The 27,615-nt window shown below is 64.2% G+C and overlaps 1 protein-coding gene across 3 annotated transcripts; it reads right to left on the reverse strand.

Moving 5' to 3' along the window:
- Nucleotides 1-3,391: 3,391 nt before the first annotated feature.
- BLTP2 (bridge-like lipid transfer protein family member 2) lies at nucleotides 3,392-27,615 on the reverse strand. Of its 3 annotated transcripts, XM_077836426.1 has the most exons (39): nucleotides 27,524-27,615; nucleotides 25,908-26,037; nucleotides 24,183-24,232; nucleotides 23,704-23,866; nucleotides 23,490-23,608; nucleotides 22,935-22,995; nucleotides 22,330-22,540; nucleotides 21,956-22,079; nucleotides 21,370-21,494; nucleotides 21,114-21,181; nucleotides 20,813-20,961; nucleotides 19,794-19,912; nucleotides 19,214-19,377; nucleotides 18,734-18,998; nucleotides 18,100-18,305; nucleotides 16,590-17,676; nucleotides 16,094-16,285; nucleotides 15,334-15,536; nucleotides 15,136-15,254; nucleotides 14,840-15,060; nucleotides 14,327-14,517; nucleotides 14,042-14,141; nucleotides 13,756-13,958; nucleotides 13,091-13,373; nucleotides 12,533-12,690; nucleotides 12,099-12,305; nucleotides 11,696-11,795; nucleotides 11,145-11,327; nucleotides 10,450-10,571; nucleotides 10,213-10,368; nucleotides 9,993-10,114; nucleotides 9,565-9,745; nucleotides 9,377-9,463; nucleotides 9,099-9,209; nucleotides 8,756-8,891; nucleotides 7,569-7,693; nucleotides 7,096-7,197; nucleotides 6,202-6,336; nucleotides 3,392-4,025 (listed from the first exon to the last, which is right to left on the reverse strand). In XM_077836426.1, the coding sequence occupies exons 1-39, from the start codon at nucleotides 27,583-27,585 to the stop codon at nucleotides 3,840-3,842; spliced, it is 6,726 nt and encodes a 2,241-aa protein (XP_077692552.1). In that variant the 5' UTR covers nucleotides 27,586-27,615; the 3' UTR covers nucleotides 3,392-3,839. The 3 variants fall into 3 exon arrangements, 2 of the variants coding, with proteins under 2 accessions (XP_077692552.1, XP_077692553.1); XR_013348240.1 differs by lacking the exons at nucleotides 3,392-4,025; nucleotides 6,202-6,336 and having other exon boundaries at nucleotides 8,751-8,891; XM_077836427.1 differs by lacking the exons at nucleotides 3,392-4,025; nucleotides 6,202-6,336; nucleotides 7,096-7,197; ... (10 more) ...; nucleotides 12,099-12,305; nucleotides 12,533-12,690 and having other exon boundaries at nucleotides 13,236-13,373; nucleotides 14,641-15,060.

Consider the following 27,615-nt stretch of genomic DNA (forward strand, 5'->3'; position numbering starts at 1 on the left):
CTCCCTGCCCCCCGCCCCGCCCCGCACAACCCGCTACCCCTCCACTGCCCCCCAGCCCGCACAACCCGCTACCCCTCCCTGCCCCCCGCCCCGCCCCGCACAACCCGCTACCCCTCCCTGACCCCCGCCCCGCACAACCCGCTACCCCTCCCTGCCCCCCGCCCCGCCCCGCACAACCCGCTACCCCTCCACTGCCCCCCAGCCCGCACAACCCGCTACCCCTCCCTGCCCCCCGCCCCGCCCCGCACAACCCGCTACCCCTCCACTGCCCCCCGGCCCGCACAACCCGCTACCCCTCCCTGCCCCCCGCCCCGCCCCGCACAACCCGCTACCCCTCCACTGCCCCCCGCCCCGCCCCGCACAACCCGCTACCCCTCCCTGCCCCCCGCCCCGCCCCGCACAACCCGCTACCCCTCCACTGCCCCCCGCCCCGCCCCGCACAACCCGCTACCCCTCCACTGCCCCCCGCCCCGCCCCGCACAACCCGCTACCCCTCCACTGCCCCCCGCCCCGCCCCGCACAACCCGCTACCCCTCCCTGACCCCCGCCCCGCACAACCCGCTACCCCTCCCTGCCCCCCGCCCCGCACAACCCGCTACCCCTCCACTGCCCCCTGCCCCGCCCCGCACAACCCGCTACCCCTCCCTGCCCCCCGCCCCGCCCCGCACAACCCGCTACCCCTCCACTGCCCCCCAGCCCGCACAACCCGCTACCCCTCCCTGCCCCCCGCCCCGCCCCGCACAACCCGCTACCCCTCCCTGACCCCCGCCCCGCACAACCCGCTACCCCTCCCTGCCCCCCGCCCCGCCCCGCACAACCCGCTACCCCTCCACTGCCCCCCGCCCCGCACAACCCGCTACCCCTCCCTGCCCCCCGCCCCGCCCCGCACAACCCGCTACCCCTCCACTGCCCCCCGGCCCGCACAACCCGCTACCCCTCCCTGCCCCCCGCCCCGCCCCGCACAACCCGCTACCCCTCCACTGCCCCCCGCCCCGCACAACCCGCTACCCCTCCACTGCCCCCCGCCCCGCCCCGCACAACCCGCTACCCCTCCCTGCCCCCCGCCCCGCCCCGCACAACCCGCTACCCCTCCACTGCCCCCCGCCCCGCACAACGCACAACCCGCTACCCCTCCACTGCCCCCCGCCCCGCACAACCCGCTACCCCTCCCTACCCCTCCCTGTCCCCCGCCCTGCACAACCCGCTACCCCTCCCTGCCCCCCGCCCCGCACAACGCAGAGCCCGCTACCCCTCCCTGCCCCCCGCCCCGCACAACCCGCTACCCCTCCCTGCCCCCCGCCCCGCACAGCCCGCTACCCTTCCACTGCCCCCCGCCCCGCACAACCCGCTACCCCTCCCTGCCCCCCGCCCCGCTCCGCACAACCCGCTACCCCTCCACTGCCCCCCGCCCCGCACAACCCGCTACCCCTCCCTGCCCCCCGCCCCGCCCCGCACAACCCGCTACCCCTCCACTGCCCCCCGCCCCGCACAACGCAGAGCCCGCTACCCCTCCCTGCCCCCCGCCCCGCACAACCCGCTACCCCTCCACTGCCCCCCGCCCCGCACAACGCAGAGCCCGCTACCCCTCCCTGCCCCCCGCCCCGCACAACGCAGAGCCCGCTACCCCTCCCTGCCCCCCGCCCCGCCCCGCACAACCCGCTACCCCTCCCTGCCCCCCGCCCCGCCCAACCCGCTACCCCTCCCTGCCCCTCCCTGCCCCCCGCCCCGCACAACGCAGAGCCCGCTACCCCTCCCTGCCCCCCACCCCACCCCGCACAACCCGCTACCCCTCTCTGCCCCCCGCCCCGCACAACCCGCTACCCCTCCCTGCCCCCCGCCCCGCACAACGCAGAGAGCCCGCTACCCCTCCCTGCCCCCCGCCCCGCCCCGCACAACCCGCTACCCCTCCCTGCCCCCGCCCCGCACAACCCGCTACCCCTCCCTGACCCCCGCCCTGCACAACGCAGAGAGCCTGCTACCCCTCCCTACCCCCCGCCCCGCCCAACCCGCTACCCCTCCACTGCCCCCCGCCCCGCACAACCCACTACCCCTCCCTGACCCCCGCCCCGCACAACGCAGAGAGCCCGCTACCCCTCCATTGCCACGCGAGCCCCGCCCTGCACACGGACAATGCAGAGCCCGCTACCCCTTCATTGCCCCCCACACACGCATAACGCAGAGAGCCTGTTACCCCTTCATTGCCATGCGAGCCCCGCCCATTTGCTTGTTCGCTCCTTATGGGACGCACCCAGTGGCTGTTTCTTCAGGACAATTTGCCCTAGGCTATGCCCACCGCCTGGATATTAATCAGTTTCCAGGAGCCAGGCCAAGCAGGGCCATAAGGGGCCCCAGGCTGATGGGCCCCAGGGCAGGCATGGGCCCTGCTGGCTCTGGCTTTAGCTGCCCCAAGCACTGCAGCAAGGGCAGGGACATTGCTCAGGTCATGCTGTACAGACTGAGTTCCATGGTTCATCCTCCTCCCTCAGCCACCAGCTGCTTCTGCTGCTCATCGCAAGGAGGGTCTCAGCCCCTGTGGACACAGGACCCAGCCAAGGCCCCCGGCCCACAGACAATAACCAGCCTCCGGAGCTCATGCTCTCTCCTGGGCGCCTGCTGGCAGGAAGATACTGTGGGAAGGAGAGCCTCTGACCACCGCGATAGATGGGAGGGATGGGTGCCACTGAAAACAGAGCTGCAGGCTAGTCTGGCCCCAGCAAGGTCTGCTCCTGCGCCCAGCTGCACAGTGCAGCATGGGGCTTCCCTAGCCAGAACAGCACCGAGAGGCCCAGCACAGAGCAGGGGGAATGCACTGAGAAAAAAGCCACCAAGCTCCTGTTTATAAAGCAGCCGGAGCAGAGGCAGGTGATAGGGACAGCACCACAGCTGGGAGAATGGAAAAGTTACATACAAGCAGGGTGAAGCCAAGGGGTGTTCATGTTTACTAACCCAGGGGGCAGCTCACAGGAAAGGTTCCTACCCCTAGGCAGTAATCTGGACTCAGGCTGGATAAACAATCCAGGAAAGTGGAGGGTGGGGGGTAACAGATCAGCTCAGTCACCTCCAGCTGCGCCTCACCCCCAGCCGTCCCCCTGCTGCCTGGGGAGCTGGGACTCACAGACCAAGCAAACCCTTGCACTGCACAGCAGGGCTGCAGCACGGACAGCAGTGTCCTGCTAGGGGCTCGGAGGAACGGAGCAGGCGAGGCTGCAGGCTGCACCAGAGAGCAAGGGGAAAACCAGGGGAAAGCAGCTCAGTGGGCCATGAGGCCCCAGGTCTCTGGGTGGGGGAGCAGGCCCAGGCTGAGCCCAGGTGCTGGTGGCAGGCCGCTGGGCCCTGGCCCCCGCCCTCTCCCAGCTGGGGAACTGATCAGTAACACCAGGACAGAGGTGGGTCCAAATTAAAAGCTCTTATTTAAATTCTCCTCAGTGCCCACTTCCCAACAGTAACCAGACTGGAGCGGCCGCGTTGCAGTGCGGACAGAGCTGCTGGCCCAGTGCCGCCAGTGCAGGACCCACCAGTAATAAGGAGAGTGCTCCTCGCCACCCAGGCTCTGTGCAAATGAAGGCAGCCCCAGGCCTGGGTGATGCCACCGCCCCAGCTCCCGCGGCTGGGGAGCCACTTCACGCTGTGCGGTGTCCCCCTACCGCCATGCCGCTCCCTGCCTGGACAGGGGCTCTGCCCGTGCCATCAGTCCATCAAGTTCTTGTGCCATGGCTGGGCTGTGCCACCAAGGGCCCCCACCTAGACCTGTTTGTGCCAGCTCAGGCCTGCAAAGGGGCCATGTGCCCAAGAGGTGGCAGGAGCTGCCGAGTCCCTTCCCAGCCAGACGGGTGCTGCCCTCATTTGCGCCTGCCAAAGATGGACTTCTTGCTGGGGTTCTTCTCGCCCACACTCAGGCCAATGAGTAGCCGCGCCTTCTCATCCTCCTCCTGCTGCTGCTGGATGGTCCCGTCAGATTTGTTCTCCAGCTTCCCTCGGGCCTCAGCACCAGCAGCTGGCTTCAGGCGCAGCTTCTCCTTGATCACCTGCGCAGCGGAGAGAGGGTCAGGAGACAGCACGGGCGGGGGAAGGCCAAGGCTTGTCCTGGCTGCAACAGCTCAGCCACAGACCTGACTAGGGTTCGTGGCCTGGGGCTCCCCTGCACAGCCTGCCCCAGAGGCAGGGACTTGGCAGCAATCTGGGCGAGCAGAGTGAGCCTGGCAGAGACAGCAGTGCCCACTCCAGCCCGGGCATTTCCAGCAGCCCCCCAGACAGCTCATCTGCAGCCTGTCATTTAAATCCGCTTCTGTACCAAGTGACTGGCGGCCAGCTAATGTGAGGCTGATTTTCTGAAAGGCCCCAGCGGTGACCCCGGCAGTTACAGGCCGGTCAGCCTGGCTTCAGGACCGGGGAAATGGATTGAAACTACAGTAAAGAGCAGAACTGTCAGACACACAGAGGTGAACGTGATTTTTGGGGGGAAGAGTCAATATGGATTGTTTAAAGGGAAATCATCCCTTACCAATCTGCTAGAATTCTTTGAATCATAGAATCATAGAATATCAGGGTTGGAAGGGACCCCTGAAGGTCATCTAGTCCAACCCCCTGCTCGAAGCAGGACCAATTCCCAGTTAAATCATCCCAGCCAGGGCTTTGTCAAGCCTGACCAAGCCTGACCCTCTTTGAGAGGGTCAACGAGCATGTGGACAAGGGGGACCCAATGGATAGAGTGTACTTAGATGTTCAGAAAGCCTTTGACAAGGTCCCCCCTCACCAGAGGCTCATAAGCGAAGTAAGCGGTCATGGGGTAAGAGGGAAGGTCCTCTCATGGATTGGTAACTGGCTAAAAGTCAGGAAACAAAGGGTAGGAATAAATGGTCAGTTTTCAGAAAGGAGAGAGGTAAATAGTGGTGTCCCCCAGGGGTCCGTACTGGGACCAGTCCTAGTCAACATAGTCATAAATGATCTGGAAAAAGGGATAAGCAGCAAGGTGGCAAAATTTGCAGATGATACCAAACTACTCAAGATAGTTAAGTCCCAGGCAGACTGCGAAAAGCTACAAAAGGATCTCACAAAACTGGGTGACTGGGCAACCAAATGGCAGATGAAATTCAATGTTGATAAATGCAAAGTAATGGAAATTGGAAAACATAATCCCAACTATACGTGTAAAATGGTGGGGTCTAAATTAGCTGTTACCACTCGAGAAAGATCTTGGGAGTCACTGTGGATAGTTCTCTGAAAACATCCACTCAGTGTGCAGCGGCCGTCAAAAAGCGAACAAAATGTTGGGAATCATTAGGAAAGGGATAGATCATAAGACAGAAAATAACCTATTGCCTCTATATAAATCCATGGTACGCCCACATTTTGAATACTGCGTGCAGATGTGGTCGCCCCTCTCAAAAAAGATATATTGGAATTGGAAAAGGGTCAGAAAAGGGCAATAAACATGATTAGGAGTATGGAACGGCTTCCGTATGAGGAGAGATGAATAAGACTGGGACTTTTCAGCTTGGAAAAAAGACGACTAAAAGGGGATATGATGGAGGTCTATAAAATCGTGACTAGTGTGGAGGAAGTTAGGAAGTGTTATTTACTTCTTCTCATAACACAAGAACTAGGGGTCACCAAATGAAATGAATAGGCAGCAGGTTTAAAACAAACAAAAGGGAGTATTTCTTCACACAACGCACAGTCAACCTGTGGAACTCCTTAACCAGAGGATGTTGTTAAGGCCAAGACCATAACAGGGTTCAAAAAAGAACCAGATAAGTCCATGGAGGACAGGTCCATCAATGGTTATTAGCCAGGATGGGCAGGGATGGTGTCCCTAGCCTGTGTTTGCCAGAAGCTGGGAATGAGCGACAGGGGATGGATCACTGGATGATTCCCTGTTCTGTTCATTCCCTCTGGGGCACCTAGCACTGGCACTGTCAGAAGACAGGATACTGGGCTAGATGGACCTTTGATCTGACCCAGTCTGGCCGCGCTTATGTTCTCTGCCCTGCCCAGAGAGACACTCACCATGGGCACAGGCCCAGCACAACTCAGGAGAAGATGGGGAGGGAGGGCAGCAAACTGGAACCAGACAGCAGCAGGCACCAGCGCGGGAGGGGGTATAACTCAGTCCCCAGGGCTAACAGAAAACCTGGAGCAGATCTCCCCCCTGCTCCTTCAGTTCGGGGCTCCCCTCAGTGGGGGGAGGGTCCGGGCCCTTACTTGTGCTACCAATGCCTTGCGGCTGTCCCGCTTCACTGCCATAGCGAAGTCCAGCCACGTCCACGTGTTGTTGTGATACTCCAGGCACGGCAGCACCAGGTTCAGGTCGCCCCAGTCCACGCTGTTCTTCTCGCCCTGCGCCAGACAACGTGTCAGACCCCGCGGCCAGAGCCAGCCAATCATGGGCCTGCGCCGCTGGCCGTGTTCCTACAGGCTCGGAGCGAGACCCAGCAGCCAGAACCCCTGGGCTCATGGGAGCGGAGACGGGCAGACGGGACCCAGAGCGGAAACGGGGACACAGGGCCCCTGCTGAGGGCAGTGTGCTGGGGCCCAGGAATGGCCTCCTCCCCTCTGCCCCACGGCTCAGAAGAGTCATGCATCCCAGCCAGCCAGACAGCAGTGACAGTGCACAGGAAGAAGGCAGGGGCTCCCTGCCCCAAGAAGGTACCAGGCACCCTGTAGTACCCACAGCCCGTGGGGCAGAGAGAGGAGAGGCGGAAAGTGAACTTCAGCTCAGCCCAAGCAGGCAAGGGAAAGCCGTGAGAGCAGCCCCTGGGCAGCCCTAGGGATAGGGCCAATCAAAGGGCAGGGCAGCCCCTAACACACAACCCCTCCAACTACACCCTCTGGGGCCGGCCCCACCCCGTCCCACCCCAGCACATGCCAACGGCTATCCCCTCCCTCTCCAGCACCCTCCAGGGCCGGCCCCGCCCCAGCACACGCCCACGGCTGTCCCCTCCCTCCCTGGCACGGGACCACAGCTGTCCTCTCCCTCCCCAGCACCCTCCAGGGCTGTCCCCTCCCTCCCTGGCACGGGACCACAGCTGTCCCCTTCCTCCCCAGCACCCTGGGGGTCACCCTGCCCCAGACACTGTGCTGGAGGCAGGCACTGACCTTGTAGCTGACGCAGAGTGGCACCTGTGGGATCTTGATGTAGATGAAAGAGTTGTTCATCGCCGCACGCTCCTTCATCTTGTCAATGTCGTCCACGGGGTGCTGGGAGGGACAGAGCAAGAGAAGGGGGAAGAGATGCACAGCTGGCCACTGGACCAGTGGGAAGGGGGCATTGCTCATTCAGGAGAGCAGCCAAGGCTCATCTCTCTTCCCTGCCACGTGCCAGGGGACCCAGGATGGCACCCCCTGGTCTGCACCAGCTGCTCAGCATGCAAGGGGCAGCTTTGCTGACAAGTGTGAGGGTAAGTGGGTGAATCCCTCACAGCCCTGGGGCAGAACTGCCCAGCCCACTGCCCCCAGGCACTGCGGGAGCAATCGCTGGCTCTAGACTGTCTGAGCCTCAAGAGGAGCCAAACAGACGCTCCTGGGGAGGCTTTAAAGGAGACTCCCCGCAAAAGCAGTGGGGTGGGTACCTCGGGGGCTTTCCGGAATGACCTCCTGACTCCTGACGTCCGGTTCAGTCCCTGAGCGACTCCTTTCCCTGGGCCCAGTGAGTCTTCAGCCACAATCAGCTGCCTCGGCTTCACCACGGGCATCCCTGAGAGAGAAGGGAGCACTGTGGTTATCCAGCCTGACCCACTGCAGTATCCCCACACTGATCCCTGCAGCCAGCCAGAACCCTGGCTGGACTAGGGCAGAGCTGGTAGAAACAGAGACAGTCAGTGCACCACAGAGTGCACCAGGTCCTTCAGCTGGTCCAATGGTCAATGACCCTCATTGCTAAAAATGGGCACCGTATTCCCAGTGTGGCTTCAGCTCCCAGCCCCTGGGTTTCGTTCAGCCTTTGTCTACTAGACTGAGGAGCCCTCTCCGCTCACAGATCTTCCTCCAGGTAGGTATTTACAGACCGCGATCAAGTCACTCTTCCTCTTCTCTTGGCTAGCACTGGCTGAGCTTCTCTTCTGTCACCGTAAGGCAGGTTTTCCAGACCTCGAATCGCTGCAGCTCCTTTCTGAGCCCTTCCAGCTGGCCCATGTCCTTTCTGAAGTGTGGACCCCAGCACTGAGCACTACCCCCATAATGGTCTCCCACGGGCTGTATGCAGTGGGATCACCTCCCTATGCCTGCTCCATATTCTTGGGCGGATCCAGCCAAGGATTGCATTTGCCCTCTTAGTCAGCCCATCGCTTCAGCTGGTTTCCATCATGACCCCATGTTCCTATCAGAGTCCCCACTTTCCAGAACACAGCCCCCCCGTAAGTGAGAGCTGCATTCCTGGCTCCTAGCTGGAGGACCCAGCCTTTGTCTGCATTAAAATGCAGGTTGGCCAAAGGCGCCCAGCTTCCCCGGTGATCCACATTGCTCTCAAGAACTCCCCTATCCCACCATTATCCACCACTGCACCAGTCTGGGCCTCAGCTCCAAACTTTACCCCCAGGGATTTAATATTTTCTTCCACACCACTGACAAGAGATTGAATAGCGTTGGGTCGAGATTGGACCCAGGGGACCCCACATGACGAGGAGTCCCCATTTACAATCCCCGTTGGGGGTCTCTTGGCCAGCCAGCATGTATCCCATCACTGCACTGAGTTCAACTGGGGGGGGTCGAGCTGGCCTGTGCTAGGCCCCTCTCTTCCTCCCCACAGAGCACACCTCACCCGTCGTCACCAGCTTGGATTTATCCTCCTCATCCCCCACCTCCTCCTCCTCCACGCTGCGGCCAGGGAAGAAGAAGCCCATCATCCTGTGGAAGAACTGGTGCGTGAGCTGGATGGTCAGGGGCACCACGTTCACCTGCAAGAGGAGCAGTACGTCAGGGGCCAGTGCACAAATCCTTGTGCCGCCCTGCAGCCCAGGGGACCCTGGCCCCCTCACCCAGATATCCAACCAGGATGGGTGCGCCTGCCCTGTTGCCTACAGCACCTCCTACTGGGGACACAGAGGAGCGGAACACCAGCCCCGGGCCTGCCTACCGACCCTAGGATCCACCCGTAGCCTCACCTCAAAATGTTCCTTGATAGAGATGCCTCCCACTGGCGGACGGACCTTGCTGAATATCCGCAGAGCCAGCTGCCGGCCCGACTGGCAGGAGCTCTGAGGGCGCAGCACCACCTGCAGGGCATAGATGGGGATGCAGAGACGGTGGGGGCACAGCCAGCCACAGGCCCAGCTGGACCTGGTTACCCCTCTGAAAACCCCACCCACAGGCTGGCTGCCGCCAGGCCCCCACCCCGGCCCCGGCAGGGCCCCACTCAGCCTCCCGCTGGGCTGGTACTTGCCTTGTAAAGGGCGTTGGGCAGGAGGTTGTTCATGGTGACCCAGCCCAGCTCCAGGAGATGCTCTGCCGTGTCGTCCGACTTGTTCACCTGCAAACAGAGCCATCAGGCTGCGGACCCCAGCGCACCCCTTGCCCCTCCTCCTCCATGGCGGAGCCCGACCCAGGGAGCCCGCCCGCTGGGCCCGGTACCTTGCTGTAGAGGAAGCGCTGCAGCTCCAGCTCAGCGATGCCCAGCTGCCCGTCTTCCTCGGTGAGGCGCCACCGTGCCTGAGCCAAGTAGAACTCGGTCCGCCGGGCCACACTGACGTCCTCCAGCTGTTTGCGCAGCTCCATCTTGTTTGCCCGCTGCAGCTGGAAATCTTTAAAACACCTGCCCAAGCAGGCGCGGGAAAGCTGTGAGGGCAGGCCCTGGGCAGCCCCAGGGCTAGGGCCAGTCGAAGGGCAGCCCCTCAGAGCAGCCTGGGGGAGAGGAGGCCTGGGAGCCCCGGGGAAGCAGAGCGGGGGGGCAGTGGCGTGGTGGCTTTGGAAGGCGGTGGGACTGGGCAGCACCGGGGGGGCAGCAGGTCTTGGGCAAGCTGCCTCCCTGCTCTGCACATCAGGCTGGTGGGGGCTGGTACCTGATGAGAATATTCAGCTCCTCACTCTCCAGCTGCAGATCAGCCTTCTCCTGGCTCAGCTGCAACTGCAGCTTCTGGTTCAGCTCGAGCAGGTTCTCGTTCTTACTGTCATCCTGCAGGGACTGAAGAGCCGGCACCAGTCAGCACCTCCCCAGCCTAAGCAGGCCCGACCCAGGGACCTGCAGTCCGCACGCTGAGCCAACCCCAGCCCAGGCCTCACCTTCATGATGGAGTACATCTGCTTCTCCAGCTGGCGGATCTGGGCCACGTGCTGCCTCACGGCCTCCTGCAGGTGCAGGATGCTGCTGCGCTGCTCCTCAGGGTTGCTGGAGATCTCCAGCTGGAACCGCACCCTCTGCTTCTTCTCGCTGTGCTCCTGAGGCCAGAGAGAGACAGGAGAGGTGAGGGGTCTCTGGGGAACTCGCTACGCCTGCGCACCGCTCAGGCCCACGGGTACCTTGCGCTTGGGCTCCACGTGCAGCAGCAGGTTGTTGACGATGTCCAGGATCATGGCATATTGCGCCGGGTTGGTCGAGATCTCCAGGTCGTGGTGGATCAGCGTGAAAGTGTCGACGGCTCCTGGGGAGCGAGGAGAGGAACGGGCGTTGGGGCAGCCCCTGTGACAGCCAGGGAGTGCTAGGAGAGCACATGGCGGGTCGGTATAGTCCCTGGGAGCTGCAGAGGGAACCACCTACGGGGCTAACACACAAACAAGGGCCAGGGCTGGGGAGACCAAGTCCACCCCCGCCCCCAGGCAATGACAGCTCAGAGACGCTACACAGGCCCCAGCAGGCACAGACAAACCCGTCTCTCCAGCCCACAATGCTCTGCCACCCTGTGCCGGGCTTTGCTGGAGCGCGGCATGAATTGTGCACTTGGCTGTGAGTGCCGTTCCCTGGCCTCCGAGAGCCGGGCAGAACGAACCGGAGATCAGCACCAAGAAGGGAAAGCAGAGACTGCACCCGGTGCCAGACACCCCAGGGCCCTACTGACCGGAGCCGACTGCAGCTGCCCAGCTCTGATCCAAGGGAGATACAGCCCCTGCTAAGGGTTACGCGAGAATTCGGCATGTTGAGGCCTGTGGTCGTGGCCTGCCCCCAGGAGCTCCCTCCCAGAGGGGAGCAGAATGACCCAGAATGCGCAAGCCCGCACCCTCCTGTTTCTTCAGCAGATCCTCCTTCTCCTGGTTGGCTGGGGCGTCGGGTGGCTTGATCTGCGTGGCCAGCTCCGGGTCAATGTCATGGCTGTAGCTGATGTAGTACATGCGACAGCTGCACCGGGAGATGATCCTCTGCACCTGCTGGGTCTGCTGGGCTTCTGAGGGGTGATTCCAGTCTGGGGGCCAAACATGGCAGCTGTCAGGGCCGGTGCTGCCACCCCCAGGTATGAGGGCCCCGATTCTCAGACAGTCTGATGCATCAGAGTGCAGGGGCAAGGGTGGGGGGCGGGGGGGAAACCTCTGGGATCTGAACACAAGGTGGGGGAAGGGGATGCACGTAAGTCCTCTGGAGAGTTACCCCAGAATGTTTCCTTGGGCAGGGACCCCAAGCCCATCCCAGTGTGGGGCGCTACAGGAGAGGGACAGAGCTCTCAGCTGGGCTGGCTCTGCTTGTCCCTCAGGTGACAGACAAGGACCAAGGGTAAAGAGAGGGCCCAGCAATCCCCGGGTGCTGGTGTGAACGATTCTCAGGCCCGAGGCTGACCTGTGGTGGTGCTGACCATGCCGCCCACGGCCTGCCCACTCTCCATCAGCTCCTGCACCGAGTCCAGGCTCCTTTGCCGATGCTCCTCGATGTTCTTCACCTGGGGCAGGAGGGACGTTGGTGACTCCCCAGGCCTCGGGCCCAGCCCAGCCAGAGCTGGCAGGCTGGGGGGCTTGTCCCTGGGGCTGGCTTGGCACCCTCTCCCCCAGCTGCCTGGCACTGGGATCCTGCCCTGCCATGGATTTAGGGGGCTCCAGGGCTGCCTTCACTTTTAGGCCTCTGCGTCTCAGCACCCTGGGGCTGTGGCTGTGACAAATCCCTCCCGCATGGGAGCTAAAGAGCCGCGGACCCCCTACCCCACCTGAGTTCACTCCGGCCAAGCAGCCGGCCAACAGCAACCAACCTCCAGCCACAGCTGGCCGTCCTCCCGCTCAGCGGGGCTGCTCTCAGTGGTGGCGAAGTACTGCATGCCATCCAGCAGGCAGGTCCACGAGGTCTTCTGCTTCAGGGTGTCTCCGTACCAGGCGGGGTGATGCAGACACTGCAGCAGCTGGGCCTTGGCAGCCGACACAATCACGCAGCCCTCGGTTTCTGCACCACGCAGCACCATCTGCAGGGGAACAGGCCCCTAAGTGACCCTGCCAACCCCAGGACGGGGCAGCCGAGCCGGGAGATAAACCAGAGCCAAGAAGGCCTGCAGTGTCTGCCCCAGAGGCAGCGCCAGGGAAAGAAAGATGCAGCTGAGTCACCACCTCTCCCAGCAGGGGGCGCTGTAGGGAGCGGGGCAGGAGCTCTGGCTGGCCTGTCCCAGAAGCAGCCTGGCTGGGACCGGGGTACCTGGCAGTTGACCAGCTCAACGAGGCAGTTGCGGGTGAAGATGTCGTCGGTCTGGCAGGCAGCGATCCCACACAGCTGCTCGCTGGCCCCCGACTCCTCCTCCGTGAAGACCACGAATTTATCTGTCTCCTCAATGAGCTTCTGCAGCATGTAGGCCCCTGGGAGCAGACGGGGGTGGGGGTCAGGGCCGAGGGAGAGGGAGCCAGCCCTTGGCCAGCTGGCTGTGACGGGTGCTGAGGTGGATCAGTATCGAGGGAGGGAGGCCCCTGGGAGCAGACGGGGGGGTCAGGGCCGAGGGAGAGGGAGCCAGCCCTTGGCCAGCTGGCTGTGACGGGTGCTGAGGTGGATCAGTATCGAGGGAGGGAGGCCCCTGGGAGCAGACGGGGGGGTCAGGGCCGAGGGAGAGGGAGCCAGCCCTTGGCCAGCTGGCCATGGTGGGTGCTGAGGTGGGTCAGTACTGAGGCAGGACATGTGTGGAACGAGCTGTGCAGCTCTGGGGGACGGGGCTGTGTGCCGAGCGGCATCCCGAGGGTCCCACCCAGGCGGCTGGGCACTCACCCCCCGAGGAGCCTCGCTCGCTGGTGGTGCCAGTCCCCCTCTGCGGGGGAAGGGCAGCGGACAGCAGGCGTTGTTTCAGCTTCTTAGCTTGCAGCTGGGTGTCGATCTTCAACCCCTTCAGCGCCTCGGTGGACAGGTTCCGCTTGAGCACAGCCGCCTTCTTGTAGCCGTCGTAGAGGCCAAAGGCGATGTCCCGGTTGGTGGTGGTCCAGGACGCCCGCAGGTCCACCAGCTGCAGCTGGTGGGTGTGGAAGGCGTCGGCCCCATCCCGCATGGTCAGCTCCTGGAGCCAAGCCGGGGTCAGACAACGGCCAGGGCAGAGCGACTCCCCGCTCAAACCCGCCCAACAGCAGGGAGGCCCTGTGGCCAGTGGGGAGCACCCTGGCTGGGAACACCCGGGCGTCACCCCCAGCGGGGTGGCCTTGGTCATGTCACTGTCCCTCTGGGCCAGCTGCCCCGCCCATGCTGAGCTCTTCGAGAGGGTGATCAGCGGCACCCAAGGCTGCTGAGTCTGCAGCCAGTGGGGCCCTGTTCAGTTTCTCCCTCATCCAGGGCTCACCCTGCAGACAGCCAGAGCGCTAGTCGCTCCCCCGCCCCAATCAGCCGCTGGCCTGTTCCCTGCCTCGGCGGGGAGGGGTCTGCGCGCAGCGCGAGCCGGTGGGTACCTCTTCGGCCGTGCGGTTACTGTGCCGCTGGTAGGTGAGGCAGGACAGGCTCAGCAGGTGAGTCTTCTTCGCCAGCGAGCCGAGCTGGTGGTCGGCGCTCTCGTCGCAGGTCGACGCCATCAGGTGCACGGTGACGAAGCTCAGGTCGCTCACCATCTGCGTGATGCTCCACTCCGAGATGAGGCGCCGCATCACCGTGCCAGCTGGGGGCAGGGGAGAGCCATCAGTGGGGGGACCCTGCCCCTCGCCCCCACCCCACCCTGCCAGGCAGGGCCCCCAGCCTCACCTTGGGGAATGAGCCGCTGAGTCCCTCGCGTGAATATGTGCCCCTGCCCACACTCCAGCTGGATCCCCCGCTGCTGGGCGAAGGAGGCCCAGTAATGCACCTAAGGGAAGCAGACCCAGGGCGCTGAGCTGGGGGGGACGGGACGGGACGGGACGCAGGAGAGCAGCCGATGGGGGAGAGAGACAGCCGACGGACCTCGCCACACTGAGCTGGTGGGGGGAGGGAACGCGAGGGACCTCACCAGCCGCAGGGCCAGCCTTGCACCGCGCAGGGGCCCGGCCTCACCTGCAGCTGGGGGAAGAGCGCCGTGTAGGAGAGCTGCTTGTAGTGCTGCCCCAGCTTCTTCTTGCCGGGCTTCATGTTGCTGAAGAGCTTCCCGCGGCAGATGGGGCGCGTCACGCTGGTCCAGGTGGCCCAGAAGTTCTGCATCCAGCGCAGAGTGCTGCTGTAGAGCAGGATCCGGGGCTGGGACAGCTCTGAGAGCAACACACGTCAGCACTGTGCACACGTCAGCCACTGCCCGGCCCCCCAAGGCCTCTCCCTCGCCAGGAGCCCACCCTCCCTGGGATGGCAGAGCCCACGAGCACTCAGCTCCTCACCTGGCCAAGGCAGGCAGTGGGGGAGGGATACAGGGGATCTCCAATGACCCCCCGCCTCCCAAACACAGAGCCCCAAACCAGCAGCCACCAGAGCTCCTAGCAGGAACGGCCACGCTCCAGTCAGTGGCTGAGCAGCAGCTGGCACGGGGCCACGCTGGGTCCCAGCAGCTCTGGAGTGCCCTTGCGGGGCAGCGCTCACCCCCGCCCGGCCGGGTCAGGTCCATCCGGATGGAGAGGTTGAGGTTCTCGGAGCGGAAGGCCCGGTACGAGTCATGGTGCTGCCCCACGGGCAGCTCGGGCACGAACTCTGGGGAGCGCAGCACCACACTGTGATGGTCCTGGGGGTTCCCATGGCAAAGCCACTGCAGGTCCAGTGTCATGCAGAGCTCGGGCAGGTGGAGGAAGCAGCAGTCGTCGTACCTGCTCAGGGAGAAGGTGCTGGGTTGCTCTCCAAGATCACAGCCCCCATCCCCCGCCCCCTGGGCTGACACTCACTTGGAGGCCGTGCGGACGTTGATGTCCAAGTCACCCTTGAAGACGAATTGGCCAGGTCTCCAGAGGAAGGCCAGGTGGCTCCACTCCCAGTGCATGTTCTCGGTGGTGTTGTACGGATCCTGCAAGACACAGGCGGAGCGTGAGGCCGCCAGGCCGTGGGGGGCCCAGGCGCCCTGGACGACCCCACGCGAGTCTCACCTCGGTGGCCAGCTGGTGCAGGTTGGCCTGCTCGACGTCCAGGTGCCAATCCCCGTGGAAGAGAAGGCGGCTCTTATCCCACCAGGGCAGGGTGGGGCTGGGATCCTCCGAGGCCTTGGTGAGGAGATCCACAGACTGGCCAATCAGGGTCCAGGCCGGGTCCCAGCACGGCCCCCAAACAATGGTGTACTGCAAGATCTCCGCTAGGGACACAGACAGCGGCTCAGGGCAGCTCCCGGTCCCTGCCCCAACCAGATACAGCCTGGCCCAAAGTTACTTTCTGCACCCTCCCTTCCACAGCGCTGCCCCAGGACCCCCAAAGCTACCCAGCGCAGCCCCACTCCAGCATCCTGACCCCAGGGGGCAGGATCCCAAACCCCAGGCACTGCCCAGTCCCTGGGGTGGGGGGAAACCTGGGCCCATCGCTCATCCTCCCTCCACTCAGCTCAGAGGGGAACAAGCCTGCTTCGCACCGACCAGCCTCAAGGAGGGCAGCACCTGCACCTCTCCCCACAATTCCCGGTGTCTTAAGCCTGGCCCAAGCTCACGGTCCAGAGTGCCAGGGATAAGGCCACCCCCAAATCAGTGTGACCCTGTCACGAGAGCAGTGCTCCTCCAGTCCCAACTGGAGCCCACATGGCCCCCCAGCCCCTCCCAGCCAACCCAGCCCAAGCTCCTTCAGCAAGAGCCAGAAGGAGCCCCACTCTGGACCCCAGCCGCGTGCCCGCCTGTAGGATCGGGCCCCCCAGAGCCCACTTACAGTGGAAGTCATGGTAGAACTTCAAGGGAGGCATGTTCCTCTCCACAGCAGCATCCCCCCATGGCGCTCCCAGCTTCAGCAGCTGGCGGCGGCGAGAGCAGGCCTGGCCGCTCTGCTCCGTCCCGATCAGCCGACCCGAGAGCTGCCAGTCCCGGATCTCAAACAGGTAGCGTGGGTAGTCACGGATCCGCACTGTGGGGCAGAGCCAGAGACCACGCTGACTGCCGGACCAGAGGGGAGCCTGCGTTAGACTCATCCCCGGGGTCCTGGGGAGGGGCCATGCATTCAGTGGTCTCTTCACTCTCCCCAGCCTCTGGGCAGGAGGCCGAGCAGGCGACACCCCCCTCTAGTTCAGAGGGACCCTACGTGGGAGAACCACAGTGCTTCCCACTGCATGTGGCCCGAGTGCCCGTCATGCCCCCACTTTCATGCCAGGGAACCAGAGCCCAGAGCTGACATGGCCATGGGGGCTGAGGAGCCCCATAGACACACTCACCGAAGAAGGTCTTGACGCTGCCCTTTAGCATGCGGCACCACTGGGTGACCAGTTCCAGCCCCTCGGGTGGGAAGGGGCTGACGCTGTCCAGGTCCCTCATCTGCTCCAGCACGCGCTCCACGCCGTGGAAGGACTCATCAGCCAGGGCCACCAGCTCCAGGCTGGAGAGGGTCCAGGTGAGCAGAGCCTTCCGCATAGGCATGTTGGCGTACAGGCGCCGGGAGCGCTGGATGTAGATCTCAATGTTCTTCCTCTCCAGTGAGGCATAAAGCTCCTCGATCTTGCGGGCGGGCAGCAGCTCGCCATGCTGCTTGCGCAGAGCCGCCACCTTGGTGTCCAGCAGCTGCAGCCGCTTGGCGCTCTCCTTGCTCTCGTCCTTCATCAGCTCGTAGTTGTCCCGCAGCTTCACCTCAAAGACGTCGTCCAGGAAGACCCAGGAGAAGTGCTGCACCTTGAGCAGGAGGTCCGGGGGCAGGGCCGAGCTCGGGGGGCGGCCCTGCCGGTGCAGGCTCTTCAGCCACTTCTGCACGCCTATGGCCTCGTCCAGCGTGCGGGAGAAGTCGTACTGGTAGGGGAGCTCGATGACGACGCTGGCAAAGGAGAAGGCCCAGACACGGTTGCGCAGGGTGCGCAGGGTGGGGAAGGGGCTGCGATGCAGGATCATCTCCTCCAGCTCCGGCAGCAGCTGCACCTCCACCTCCTTGAAGCTGAAGATGCCGTGCTCGTCGAAGCCGGCGGCCAGGTCAGGGCAGTAGGCGTGGAGGGCACTGCCGTGCCAGCTTATCGAGACCCGCTCCGCCACCAGGCTGATGTAGCTGGCCTCAGAGACGAAGGCTGTGACCTTGGCAGAGCTCATCTCCAGCGTCAGGTTGAGGACTCTCTTTGGGAGACCCTGGGCTGGGCTGGGAGGCTTGCTGGGGCTCGCTGCCTCAGCGGCCTGGAGCTCCGGGGGGAAGGAGGGAGCACCCCTTCGGCCCAAGGTGCTCTGCAGCATGTCACGGCACTGGAGCGTGGCGAGGACGTGCTCATACAGATACATGTGGTCAGGGGGGCTCCACAGAAGAGTCAGGCCCTCGCCACACTGGACCTAGGGCACAGAAAGGGGCAAGCGGGCCTGGGTCTCTGCTCTGCCAGCGCCTCTTAGCACGCCCTGGGGCCGAGAGAGCCCATGAGGGCCAGAGCAGGCAGGGGCCGAGCGAGCTCCCCCACTGCTGTGCTGGCCACCTCACTCCTGACCCCCCCTGGCCTCCCCCCCAGCCCTGCTACGTGCTGCAGCAGAGGCCTCCAGCCACGAGGCAGGGTGTGACACGGATGCACAGGGCCTAGGCTGAGAGCCCATCGCTCGCCCTCACCTGATGGCCCCACTGAAGTCCCAGTGCGAGTGGGACGACGAGCAGGTGCCCTGACCTGCTTGGTCACTCAGCCCCCTCCGACTCAGCCCACGGGCACATCTTTTGCCTGGCACTGCCATCCCAGATTGCCCTCTGCCAGGACAGCGGCCAGCACCTACCTCCAGGGCGTGGACGCTACTGTGGTAGGTGAAGGAGAGCATGGAGATGCTGAGGATGGGGCAACGGATGGCTGGGGCTTTGCAGCAGGGCTGCATCTTCTCAGAAATGCTCTTCACCAAAGCCAGCGCCATGCCCTGGACGCTAACAGTGCAGCTCTCAGCACTGCCCAGGGCAATCAGCGTGTCCAGCCTCACCTCCAAGGAACCTGGCAGAAACAGGAGGTTATCTCTGGGGGCAGGACAGGGCACAGCCCTCGAAGCCCCCCGCACTGGGCAGTGCAGGGAGGACCAACAGCTGCCGACAGCCAGGACGGGACAAGGACACCCTCCCCTGCAGCAAAGGGCTGGTCACATCCCAGGAGCCCAGGGAGTGAGGGCTGCTGAGAGCCAAGAGGCCCCAGGAGGGACTGTGGACAGCTGCAGGGACGCGGCAGTCAGCGTGGGAGTGTGGGAAGCTGAGAGCCTGGCCGGGTGTTTCAGGATCTCCGGGGAAGGAAGGAGCAGTCTGTGGGTTTGTCCTTCAGATGCCTGCACAGAGGGCTACTGCCTCCGTCTGGCTGGCGCAGAAGGTCCTGCGGGACGGCTGCCCGCCCATGGTGCTGCCCCCGCCAAGCAGCCCCACCTGGTCACTTACCCACCAGGCTGGACAGTGTGAACAGGTTCACATCCTCCACCTTCAGGTCCACCTTCCAGAGCAGGCCTGCGGACTCCCCCAGGGAGGGGGCTGGCTCCACCAGAGGCTCTGCTGGGCTGGCCCCTGGGTGCAGCAGGGACAGGACCCTGGAGAGGCACTTGGTGCAGGTGTCCGACGACTCCACCTGCAGCCCCTGGATGGTGCAGTCCAGGAAGAGCGTGTCTGCCTGGGCGCTGGACATGCCCAGGGGCTGGTTGTAGCTGCCCTGCAGGGGGCACAGTCCAGTCACTGGCTGGCAGGTCGGAAACTGCCACATTCCCACTCCCAGCCCAGCCCAGGCAGAGCCCCTCCCCACTGCAGGGTCCGGGGGGGAAGGAAGCGCCTCCCCACTGCCTCACAAGGGAGCCGCGCCCATGCCTGTTGGGGCGGGGGGGGGGGAGCTGATCCTCCCTCCCCCGCTCTGGCGGCCGCCCCTCTCACCTGCAAGTTGAAGGAGTCGAGGATGAGGGCCTCTCCCCACACATGCATGCCGGGTGGGTGCGGGGCCCTCTGGATGTGCGAGTCGCTCCCCACGCGCCAGCACAGGTGGTCGATGGCCAGCGCCCCCCGCTGGTGCACGCTCTGGGGGCGCAGGTGCTGGTAGTCTGAGGGCACAGAGCAGGAGGTGAGCATGGGCCGGGGCTCTCCGGACGCCCCGCTGGAGTGTGCGAGGCAGGGGCCAGCGTGCTCCCCTGGGGCTGGGGACCAAGCTGCTACCTCACCCCCGGAAACAATCCTGACCCAGACCCAGGAGCTGAGGAACTGCTGCAGAGCAGTGCCCATCCAGGCCTCCCCGCCAGGCTGGAGCACCCATTCCCATCACCTTCTGCCCCTCCACGCCGTGCCAGAGGGCCCCAGCCCAGACCTGCCTCTTCTCTGTCAGCTGCAGGTACTGCCCTGGGAGCCACAGAGCCCTTTCCAAAGCAGAGGAGGGGCCCCATGGGCATGGCAGCAGCCAAAGCCCAGGCTGTGCTCTGCCCAGGCTGGGATGCATCCGCCCTGTCACATCTCAGGCTCCTACCTGCAGAGACGGTGTTGAAGCCCAGCGCGAAGGGTGGCGTGTCCCCCAGCTGCACAGAGATGCTGACGTTGGATAGAGAGGCAGAGAGGATGATGGGAGCCAAGATCTGGGGGCAGCTCCTGCCAGAGGGTGAGGAGGGCCATGGGATTAGTGAGCCCAAGCCCCCCTGCTACAGAACAGGCCCTGGAGGGAGCTCCTGTCCCAGGGCCACAGCAGGCCACATGCCAGCCCAGCCCCAAGGGCTGCTTCTCGCCTGCAGAGAGGCCAAGCTGCGCAGCTCCTGCTGAGTGGAGGGAACCAGGCCATGCTCTGGGCCAGGGCAGGAATGCTCCATGGGGCAGGTATCACACCGCTCGCGGCACTTCTGGGGCCCGCCTGGTACAGTTTCTGGCTCACCACTGGCTGGGGTTGGCAGGCAGCTCCACGGGGGTGGGTTACCACAGCTCCTCCCACAGGGCTCAGCGAGGTGAGTCCCTCAGGTGATAGTCCCCGGGGGGCTGCATTTACTGCTTCCCAGAGCCCAGCACACAAAGAAAAGGCTTTTTGCATAAAGGACCCCCAGGCCTTCCTGTGACTCAGAGCCAGCCAGGGCCCCACAATGCGGCAGGGCTGGTAAGGGTTTGGCTAGGGCCCCTCAGGCTGCTGGCTGACCCAGGCACGTGGCCCCAACCTGGGGTGGATTGATGTTCTCTCAGCACTGCTTTTCCCCTACGAAGAAAGGCATTCGCTTTGTGGGGGCTGGCTGGCGACTGGCAGACATCCGTGTAGCCCCTGGAGAGAGGTAGCCCCGTCTGGAGGGTGAGACCTGGGCCTCCCCATGGCTGGGAGCCTGCAACCTTAAGTGGATGCCCTGGAGGAAGCTGGCGGGGAAGGGAAGGTGCAGTTAACCCTCAAACCACGGCACTCTGTGTGCTCTGCCCATGCTCCGAGGGAGGTGACCATGGCTGCTGAGCACCCTAGCTGGAGACCAGGGGGTGGTTAACGACACCAGCCATCACCCTCCCTGGGTCCATATGTACCTTCGCCTGTGGCTCTGGAGGGGGGCCGGTACTCCTGGGCCCCGGCACTCCTGGGCCAGCGCGGTGAGCCAGTGAGAGAACTCTTGGTGGCGATAGTGGACAATGCAGGTATTGAGCAGAACAGCAACTGACAGGTCTATGGCCGTGACCTAGAGATGGGGAGAAGGGAGGTGTGAGCAAGACCTCTTCCCCGCTGCTCACGCGCACGTCAGCAGGCCCAGCCAGCTCAGGGCCTGCAGGCATCGATGGGCAGTGTGGCTCGGTAGGTGCCAGGACACAGCCGCCAGAGTCACGCACTCACCTGCACGCTGGCTTTCAGGGAGTTCAGGCACACGATACGCTGGCGGCTCTGGGACAGCAGCAGGCCATCTGTGGGGAGAAGGGGCGGCCATCACCAAGCAGAGCTATGGGCGTTAGCCAGCCACCCCCACGCACATGCTGCGGAGCTGGAGTACCCAGCCCCACCCATTGGGGCAGAGAGTGGTGTGGATCTCCCTTCCTCCTCCCGCAGTCCCCTGGACAGAGCCACTCCTCCCGCAGCAGCCCCCCGCACTCGCCTTCCAGCAGCAGCTCAGTGCTCATCTGGCCCAGGTCGGAGGTGGGCGTGAAGTTCCGCAGCGGGATCTGCTCCTCGTCTCGCTGATACAGGAACTGCAGCAGCTTCAGGGTCCACGTGAGGTGCCTGAACCCACAAGAACTGGAGCCAGGCAGAGTCACAGGACACCCAGAAGGGAGCCACAGCTCCACCACCCAGCCCCTCCTGCCCTGCCCACTGGTGGCCAGCATAGATCCCGGGCACGGCCCAGCCCTGCCCCATCACTGCCAAGCCCAGCCCGTGGCAGAGCGCTCCTCACGGCCTCAGAAGGGAGGGGCGACCAAGGGAGCCCAGGCCATGCTCATTCCGCCCCCACTCCAGAGCCACCCGGAGCCTGGCCCATGGCCTTCTCACCCACAGCAATCCTGCCTCCCCCAGGGACCACTCACGTCTGGACCCTGCTGGCTGGAGGCCCTCAGGGAGGGGATGCCCAGCAGAGGGCAGCCAGGGGAGAGGCATGGGCCTCAGGAGAGCGCCTGCAGGCGGGAGGGATAGCAGAGCAGCTGGGCTGGGCATTCGGGCCTGTCATGGTGCCAGCTCCCCATTACCTCTGCTGGCTGTTCACAGACAGCACCACGTTGGTGTTCTCCAGCTCCACCTTCGCCTTGCTGGGGATGAGCTGCAGAGTGCGCAAGCTCAGCAGGGGCAGAGACTTTGGGGCCTCCCCGGGGCCTGGGAGCAAGGGATAGACCTGGTCACAGGCAGGAGTCTCACCCCAGAGCTCCCCACTCCCCCCAGCAGGAGGCAGCAATGGCCTGACCTGCCCAAGAGGACCCCTGGCTGGGACCCAAGACAGCATAAACCACCCCATGCCCATTCTGCCAGACGCATTCTCAGAGGTGCAGGGAACATGGGGGTCCCAGGGCACCCTCTCCCTTCCCCGCAGCCCCCCGAGACTTCCCAGGGAACATGGCTGGCCGACCTGGGGCCAGGCAACCTGGCTGGTCCCCTGCGCCGCTGCGTCTCACTCCGTTGGCTGCCCGGCGCAGCAGCTCGCTGCAGAACAGCCCCTCATGCAGCTCTGCATGCAGGGTCCACACGCCCAGGGTGATGCCCACCAGCTGCCGTTTGCTCACGTTGACCTCCATGGAGAAGGTGAGAGCCAGCACCAGCTCTGCCAGGCATGTGTCATCCTGCATGGGGGGGCAGAGGGTCAAGGAGAGCGAGGGTCAAGCGAGAGCTGCCCCCATCACAGGGGAGGAGCCCATGGTGATGGGGGCAGCTTCTAGCCACTCCATTTATGTGCATCGGGTGCAGCCCTGCAGCCCACAACCGGTGCCCACAGGCAGCCTGGTCACAGTGCAGAAAGCAGGAGGTTGCAGTGTCCTACGCCCCCCCGAGGCTACAGCCCCACCTGGCAGCATCGCTCGCCGGGCTCCAGGACTGGCCAGCATCTCCAGCTGGGAGCCCCTGTGGTTCACGCCATGCCTCCTGGTGCCACACCGGGTGGGCTCAGGTGATAGGCAGCATGAGCTCCCCAAGAGCAGGGGCTGGGCAGCTGCAGGGCCCCCTACCCTGGATACTCACCAGCTGGCTGCTCTTCAGCACCTTGCTGTTCACCTGGGACAGGGTCACCTCACAGTCCAGGCTGGGGGGAGAGCAGAAGAAAGCTCAGCTCAGACCTGCCAGGCACAGAGGGGCCCTGCTGCCCCCTAGCCAGGTCTTTCCAACTTGGGGTCTGTGCTACAGCCCCCGGAGCATCCACCCTAGAGTTGGACCATGCAGCAGGAGGCTGCCATCTGCAAGAACCAGGCATCACACAGGGGTTGGGATGGTCTCAGTCCCAGGAGGGAGAGGGTTAGGGTGCCATGCTCCTGGGGCGCCCTCCAGTGGCTACAGAGAGCTGCTGACCAAGAGGGAGGGGGTAGAAGATGAGGATTTTAACAGCCCTTGGGAGGGCGGGCGGAAAGGATGTTGCCAGGCAGGAGTCCCAGTGGCAGGCCCCCAGCCCAGCTCTACAAGGCACGGGGCGGGAATGGTCTCCCAGGACAAAGGCCACAGCGGAGCTCTCGTGAGCCAAGGGAGCTGTACGTGGTTGTTACCCAGCCCTGGTCCCACAGGCCGGGGCAAGGGTGGAGTTACCGCTTCCCGTCGCTGTCCAGCAGCAGGCGCGTCCTGGTGAGCTGGATGTGCCACAGGGACTCGGAGGTGGCCACATGCAGAACCATGATGTTGATGGACTCCACGTGAATCGAGAAGAGCTGGGAGCAAGGGGGCCATAGTGAGGAGCGTCTGCCAGGAGCTAGGCCTGCTCCCCGCCCACCCTCCTCCTAAGATCCAGCACACGGAGACTCACCTGGCTCAGGACTCTCAGCAGGGAGGGCTTAATGGGCAGGTCCCCCTTGCTCTCCTCTCTGCCGCCCTCAGCTGGAGCCTCAGGGACTGGGGACCCTGCCGCTGGTGCCTTCTGGAGATCCACGCGGACCCGCACCTCGCCGAAACACAGCGCGAGGTAGCGTCTGCACAGAGGAACAGCGACAGCACGCATTACTGCAGCTTAACACAGCCTGGAGTCCCTCCCCTACATCAGCCCAGCCACCCATAGTGCCCCCATGTCCTGCCCCCACACAGTCTGCGCAGCCAGGGGAGTCTGAGCAGTGCCCAGAGACAGCTGGTCACTCCTTACGGCAGAGAGCAGGAGAATGTGACCTGCCGCAGCAGGCCGACGCCTACGGGCAGAGCTGGGGGACCCTGGCAAGGCAAGTGGAGTCAGGGTCTAGCCACGCTCCCAAGCACAGAAAGGAGAGCGAGGAAAGAGCCAGGGTGGGTACTTACGGCAGCTCGTGGCTCAGGAGTTTACTGGAGATCCAGACATTGTCAATCTCCTGCAAACAGACAGACAAAAAAGTCAGTGGAGCTACAGAGCCTAGCCCCACCCTGTAATGCTCACCCGTCCTGTGTTCTCTCCCCCCACCCCCAGCTCCCATTCAGCTTGCCAGCACAAGGACTAGCTGGCATCACACTGTGCAGATGGGCGAGAATCAGGGTTTGAGTACGGGGGGAGGAAGAGCCTAGGGCCAGCAGTGGGGCTAGGTGGAAAGGACTTGCCACGTGGGGATTCACTCCAGTGGCTGCATGAGCGGTTGCCATGGGATGTGAGACCTCAGCGGGTCACTGTGGGGGAAGGCAGAGGCCTCGCATACCCGGAGGAGCTGATCCCCGTCACTCTGAGCGCCTCTAGTACTACGCCTAGGGGAATTCTGCACCACTAGGAGTGCGCAGAATTCATGTTCCCCGCAGATTTCTTTGCTTCCCTGCAGAAAAATGACTTTCTGATGGGGAAGCAAAGGGAAGCTGCAAGAGCAGTCACGCACCACTCCCTAGCAGAGCAGATTCATCATTTCAGGCACCCGGAGCAGCCAGCAGAGAGGTAAATCACTGCAGGGCTGGGGACACCCCAGCCAGTGGCTCCCACTCTAAGCTGGGATCAGCTGCTGGTCCCAACTGCGCTGGAGGCAGAAGAGGACAGGACTTCCTCTTTCCCTGCAAGGAGTGGCTGGGGCTGGGTCAGACCCACCCCCAGCTGCAGGAAGCTCAACATCCTCCCCTGCTTCCTGCCCCCATTGCTTCTCAGCTGCGGGGGGGAGGGGTCACTCTTCAGCAAGTTGCTCCCCCATCCTCCCGACCCCTGTGCATCCAGACCTCCCATACTCAGACACCACTGCCAAGCCAGAACCCCCCTAGCCCTCCATACCCAAACCCCACCCTATTGAACCTCAACCCCTGCCTCTGGAGCCCCCTGCACCCAGACCCCCTCCCTCACGACCCCCACCCCTGCACCCAGACCACCCTGCACTGAGCTCCCTGCACTCAACCCCCCACCCTGATAAGCACCCTCCTGCACCACCCTGAGCCCCCACATCCAGACCCCAAGGCCACTGACCCCCAACTAGCTGCACCCAAAACCCCATCACACCAAGCCCTATGCCCCCAGCACCCACACCCCCCTGCTGAGATCCCCACACCCAGACCCCTCCGCTGAGCCCCAACCACCTTCACCTGGAAGCCCCTGCAGAGTCCCCTTGCCCCTGCACCTGGAACCCCCCCAACGAGCCCCTGTGCATCCAGATCCCCCCACACCGAGACCCCCCGCTGAGCTGCCTGCCCCCAGATTGTCCCACACAGAATCCTCGGACCCCACACCTGGATTCCCCCCACACTGAGCCCCTCCACACTTGGATCCTGTCTGGTTGAGTCTGCCCACCCACAGCTGGTGTGTCTGGCACAGAGGGGCAGGGCCTCAGAGTGTTTCTGGGGCAGGCCCAGGCCTTGTGCTGTGTCAGGGTCGGGTGCAGCCTCACCGCTGAGTCTGTGTCCCCGGGGTGGGGAAGCTGCAGGGTGATCTCCCACCTTCGTGCAGCCAGCGGTCTGTGCTCCCCACCTCCATACTGGAGCCTCTGCATTTATTTATTGACAAATAAAACTTGCAGAATTTTAAAATATCGTGCACAGAATTTTTAATTTTTTGGCGCAGAATGCCCTCAGGAGTATAGTACCCACCACCGTCTGCTGCTCCTGCTGGAACTTAAGGCTGATGTTTTGGAGCCAAAAGAACCCAAAGGAACCAATCTTCAGCTCTGCCCGGAGCCTCTGACGACACCAGTTAGTGGCCAGTCGGCACACAAGCCACCTGCAGGCAAGTCAAAGAGAGATTGGGTAAATTCCAGGTCTCCGAGCAGGTAAATGCCAGCTCTCCGAGAGCCCCGGGAGGGCCTCCCTGTCACTCCCAATCCGAACACTTGTCCCACCCTCTGCTTGCAGCTCAGGAAACAACTAACCTCGCTGTAGGTCCAGCAGCAGCTGGATTAATCACACCCCATGGAACAAGCCCTGGGCAGGGACTTGATCACTGAGTCTTTGCAGCACCCACTGCCACAGGGCCCTACCCCTGAGTGGGGCACTGCCACAATATAAAGAGTAAATGTCGTGTGCCAATGCGGGAGTGGCACAGAGTCTGCGTTTGAACACGCCATGGCCTGGGCAGTGCCAGCCGGAGGGGGAAGCAGGGGGGCCACGACGCCTGTGCCCAGAGCCAGGCACACAATGGCCTGGGCAGTGCCAGGCAGGGTGCTTAGGGGAGCCTCTATCGGTCTCTTCTGGGGGGGCGCACAGAAACCCAAGTCCAGGGTGTCTGGGGCAACGGAAAACTCCCCAGCTGCACAGTCCTGGCCCCCAATGCACCTCTGGGGAAATGTGCTGGGGCCTCAAGGCTGAGGGGCCTGGTTCGTGGGGTGATGGGGGCCCCCAGGGAACCCACCCCAGCCACTAGAAACGGCAGCTGTTCCAGTGTGCAGCAACTACACTCTGGGGTACCCGGACACCAGCACCTGCCCCCTTAGCGCCTAATGCTGCCCCCCACTCCCTCCCCATGTCCTCTGTTCCCCCACCTATGCTTGCCCCACACCCACACGCCAGCCCCCCCGCTCACCCCACACACACCCCAGCCCTGGCTCACCAGCCCCCCAACACCGCGCACACACCCTGGCCCCCCGCTCACCGGCCCCCACGCTCACCCACACACATTCCGCCCCCCCCGCTCACCCTCCAGCCCCCCCCCGCTCACTGGCCCCCCCCAAACACCCGGCCCCCCCGCTCACCCACACACACTCCAGGTCCCCTCCACTCACCCCACACCCTCCCTAGCCCCCCGCTCACCGGCCCCCCCGTTCACTTCCCCACCCCCCACACACCCGGCCCCCCCCGGTCCCCGCTCACCGGCCCCCCCGTTCACCCCCACCCCCCGCTCACCCCCCACACTCCGCCCCCCCCGCTCACACACACACACTCCGTCCCCCCCGCTCACCCTCCAGCCCCCCCGCTCGCCCGCTCACTGGCCCCCCCCAAACCCCCGGCCCCCCCGCTCACCCACACACACTCCAACCCCCCTCCACTCACCCCACACCCTCCCTGGCCCCCCGCTCACCGGCCCCCCCGTTCACCCCCCCCCCCCCACACACACCGGCCCCCCCGCTCACCCCCCACACACCGGCCCCCCCCGGCCCCCCCGTTCACCCACACCCCCCCCACACCCGACCCCCCCCCGGCCCCCGCTCACCGGCCCCCCCGTTCACTTCCCCACCCCCCCCACACCCGACCCCCCCCCGGCCCCCGCTCACCGGCCCAGCACCAGCGCGCCCAGCAGCAGGGCGAGCAGCGCGGCGAGCGGCGGCGGCAGCATCGCGATCGCGGCCCCGGCCCCGGCCGCCGG

Source organism: Eretmochelys imbricata, chromosome 17 (genome assembly GCF_965152235.1).
Source record: "Eretmochelys imbricata isolate rEreImb1 chromosome 17, rEreImb1.hap1, whole genome shotgun sequence".
Taxonomy (NCBI): domain Eukaryota; kingdom Metazoa; phylum Chordata; order Testudines; family Cheloniidae; genus Eretmochelys; species Eretmochelys imbricata.

What these genes read in the sequence shown, in the direction of transcription:
- BLTP2 (XM_077836426.1), bottom strand. Translation starts at nt 27,585, where the DNA reads ATGCTGCCGCCGCCGCTCGCCGCGCTGCTCGCCCTGCTGCTGGGCGCG. An exon ending in TGCTGAGAGTCCTGAGCCAG is followed by an intron (nt 23,609 to 23,703) that starts GTGAGTCTCCGT and finishes CCTTGCTCCCAG; the next exon opens with CTCTTCTCGATTCACGTGGA. An exon ending in CACTCTGCGTCAGCTACAAG is followed by an intron (nt 6,337 to 7,095) that starts GTCAGTGCCTGC and finishes TGTCTGGCGCAG; the next exon opens with GGCGAGAAGAACAGCGTGGA.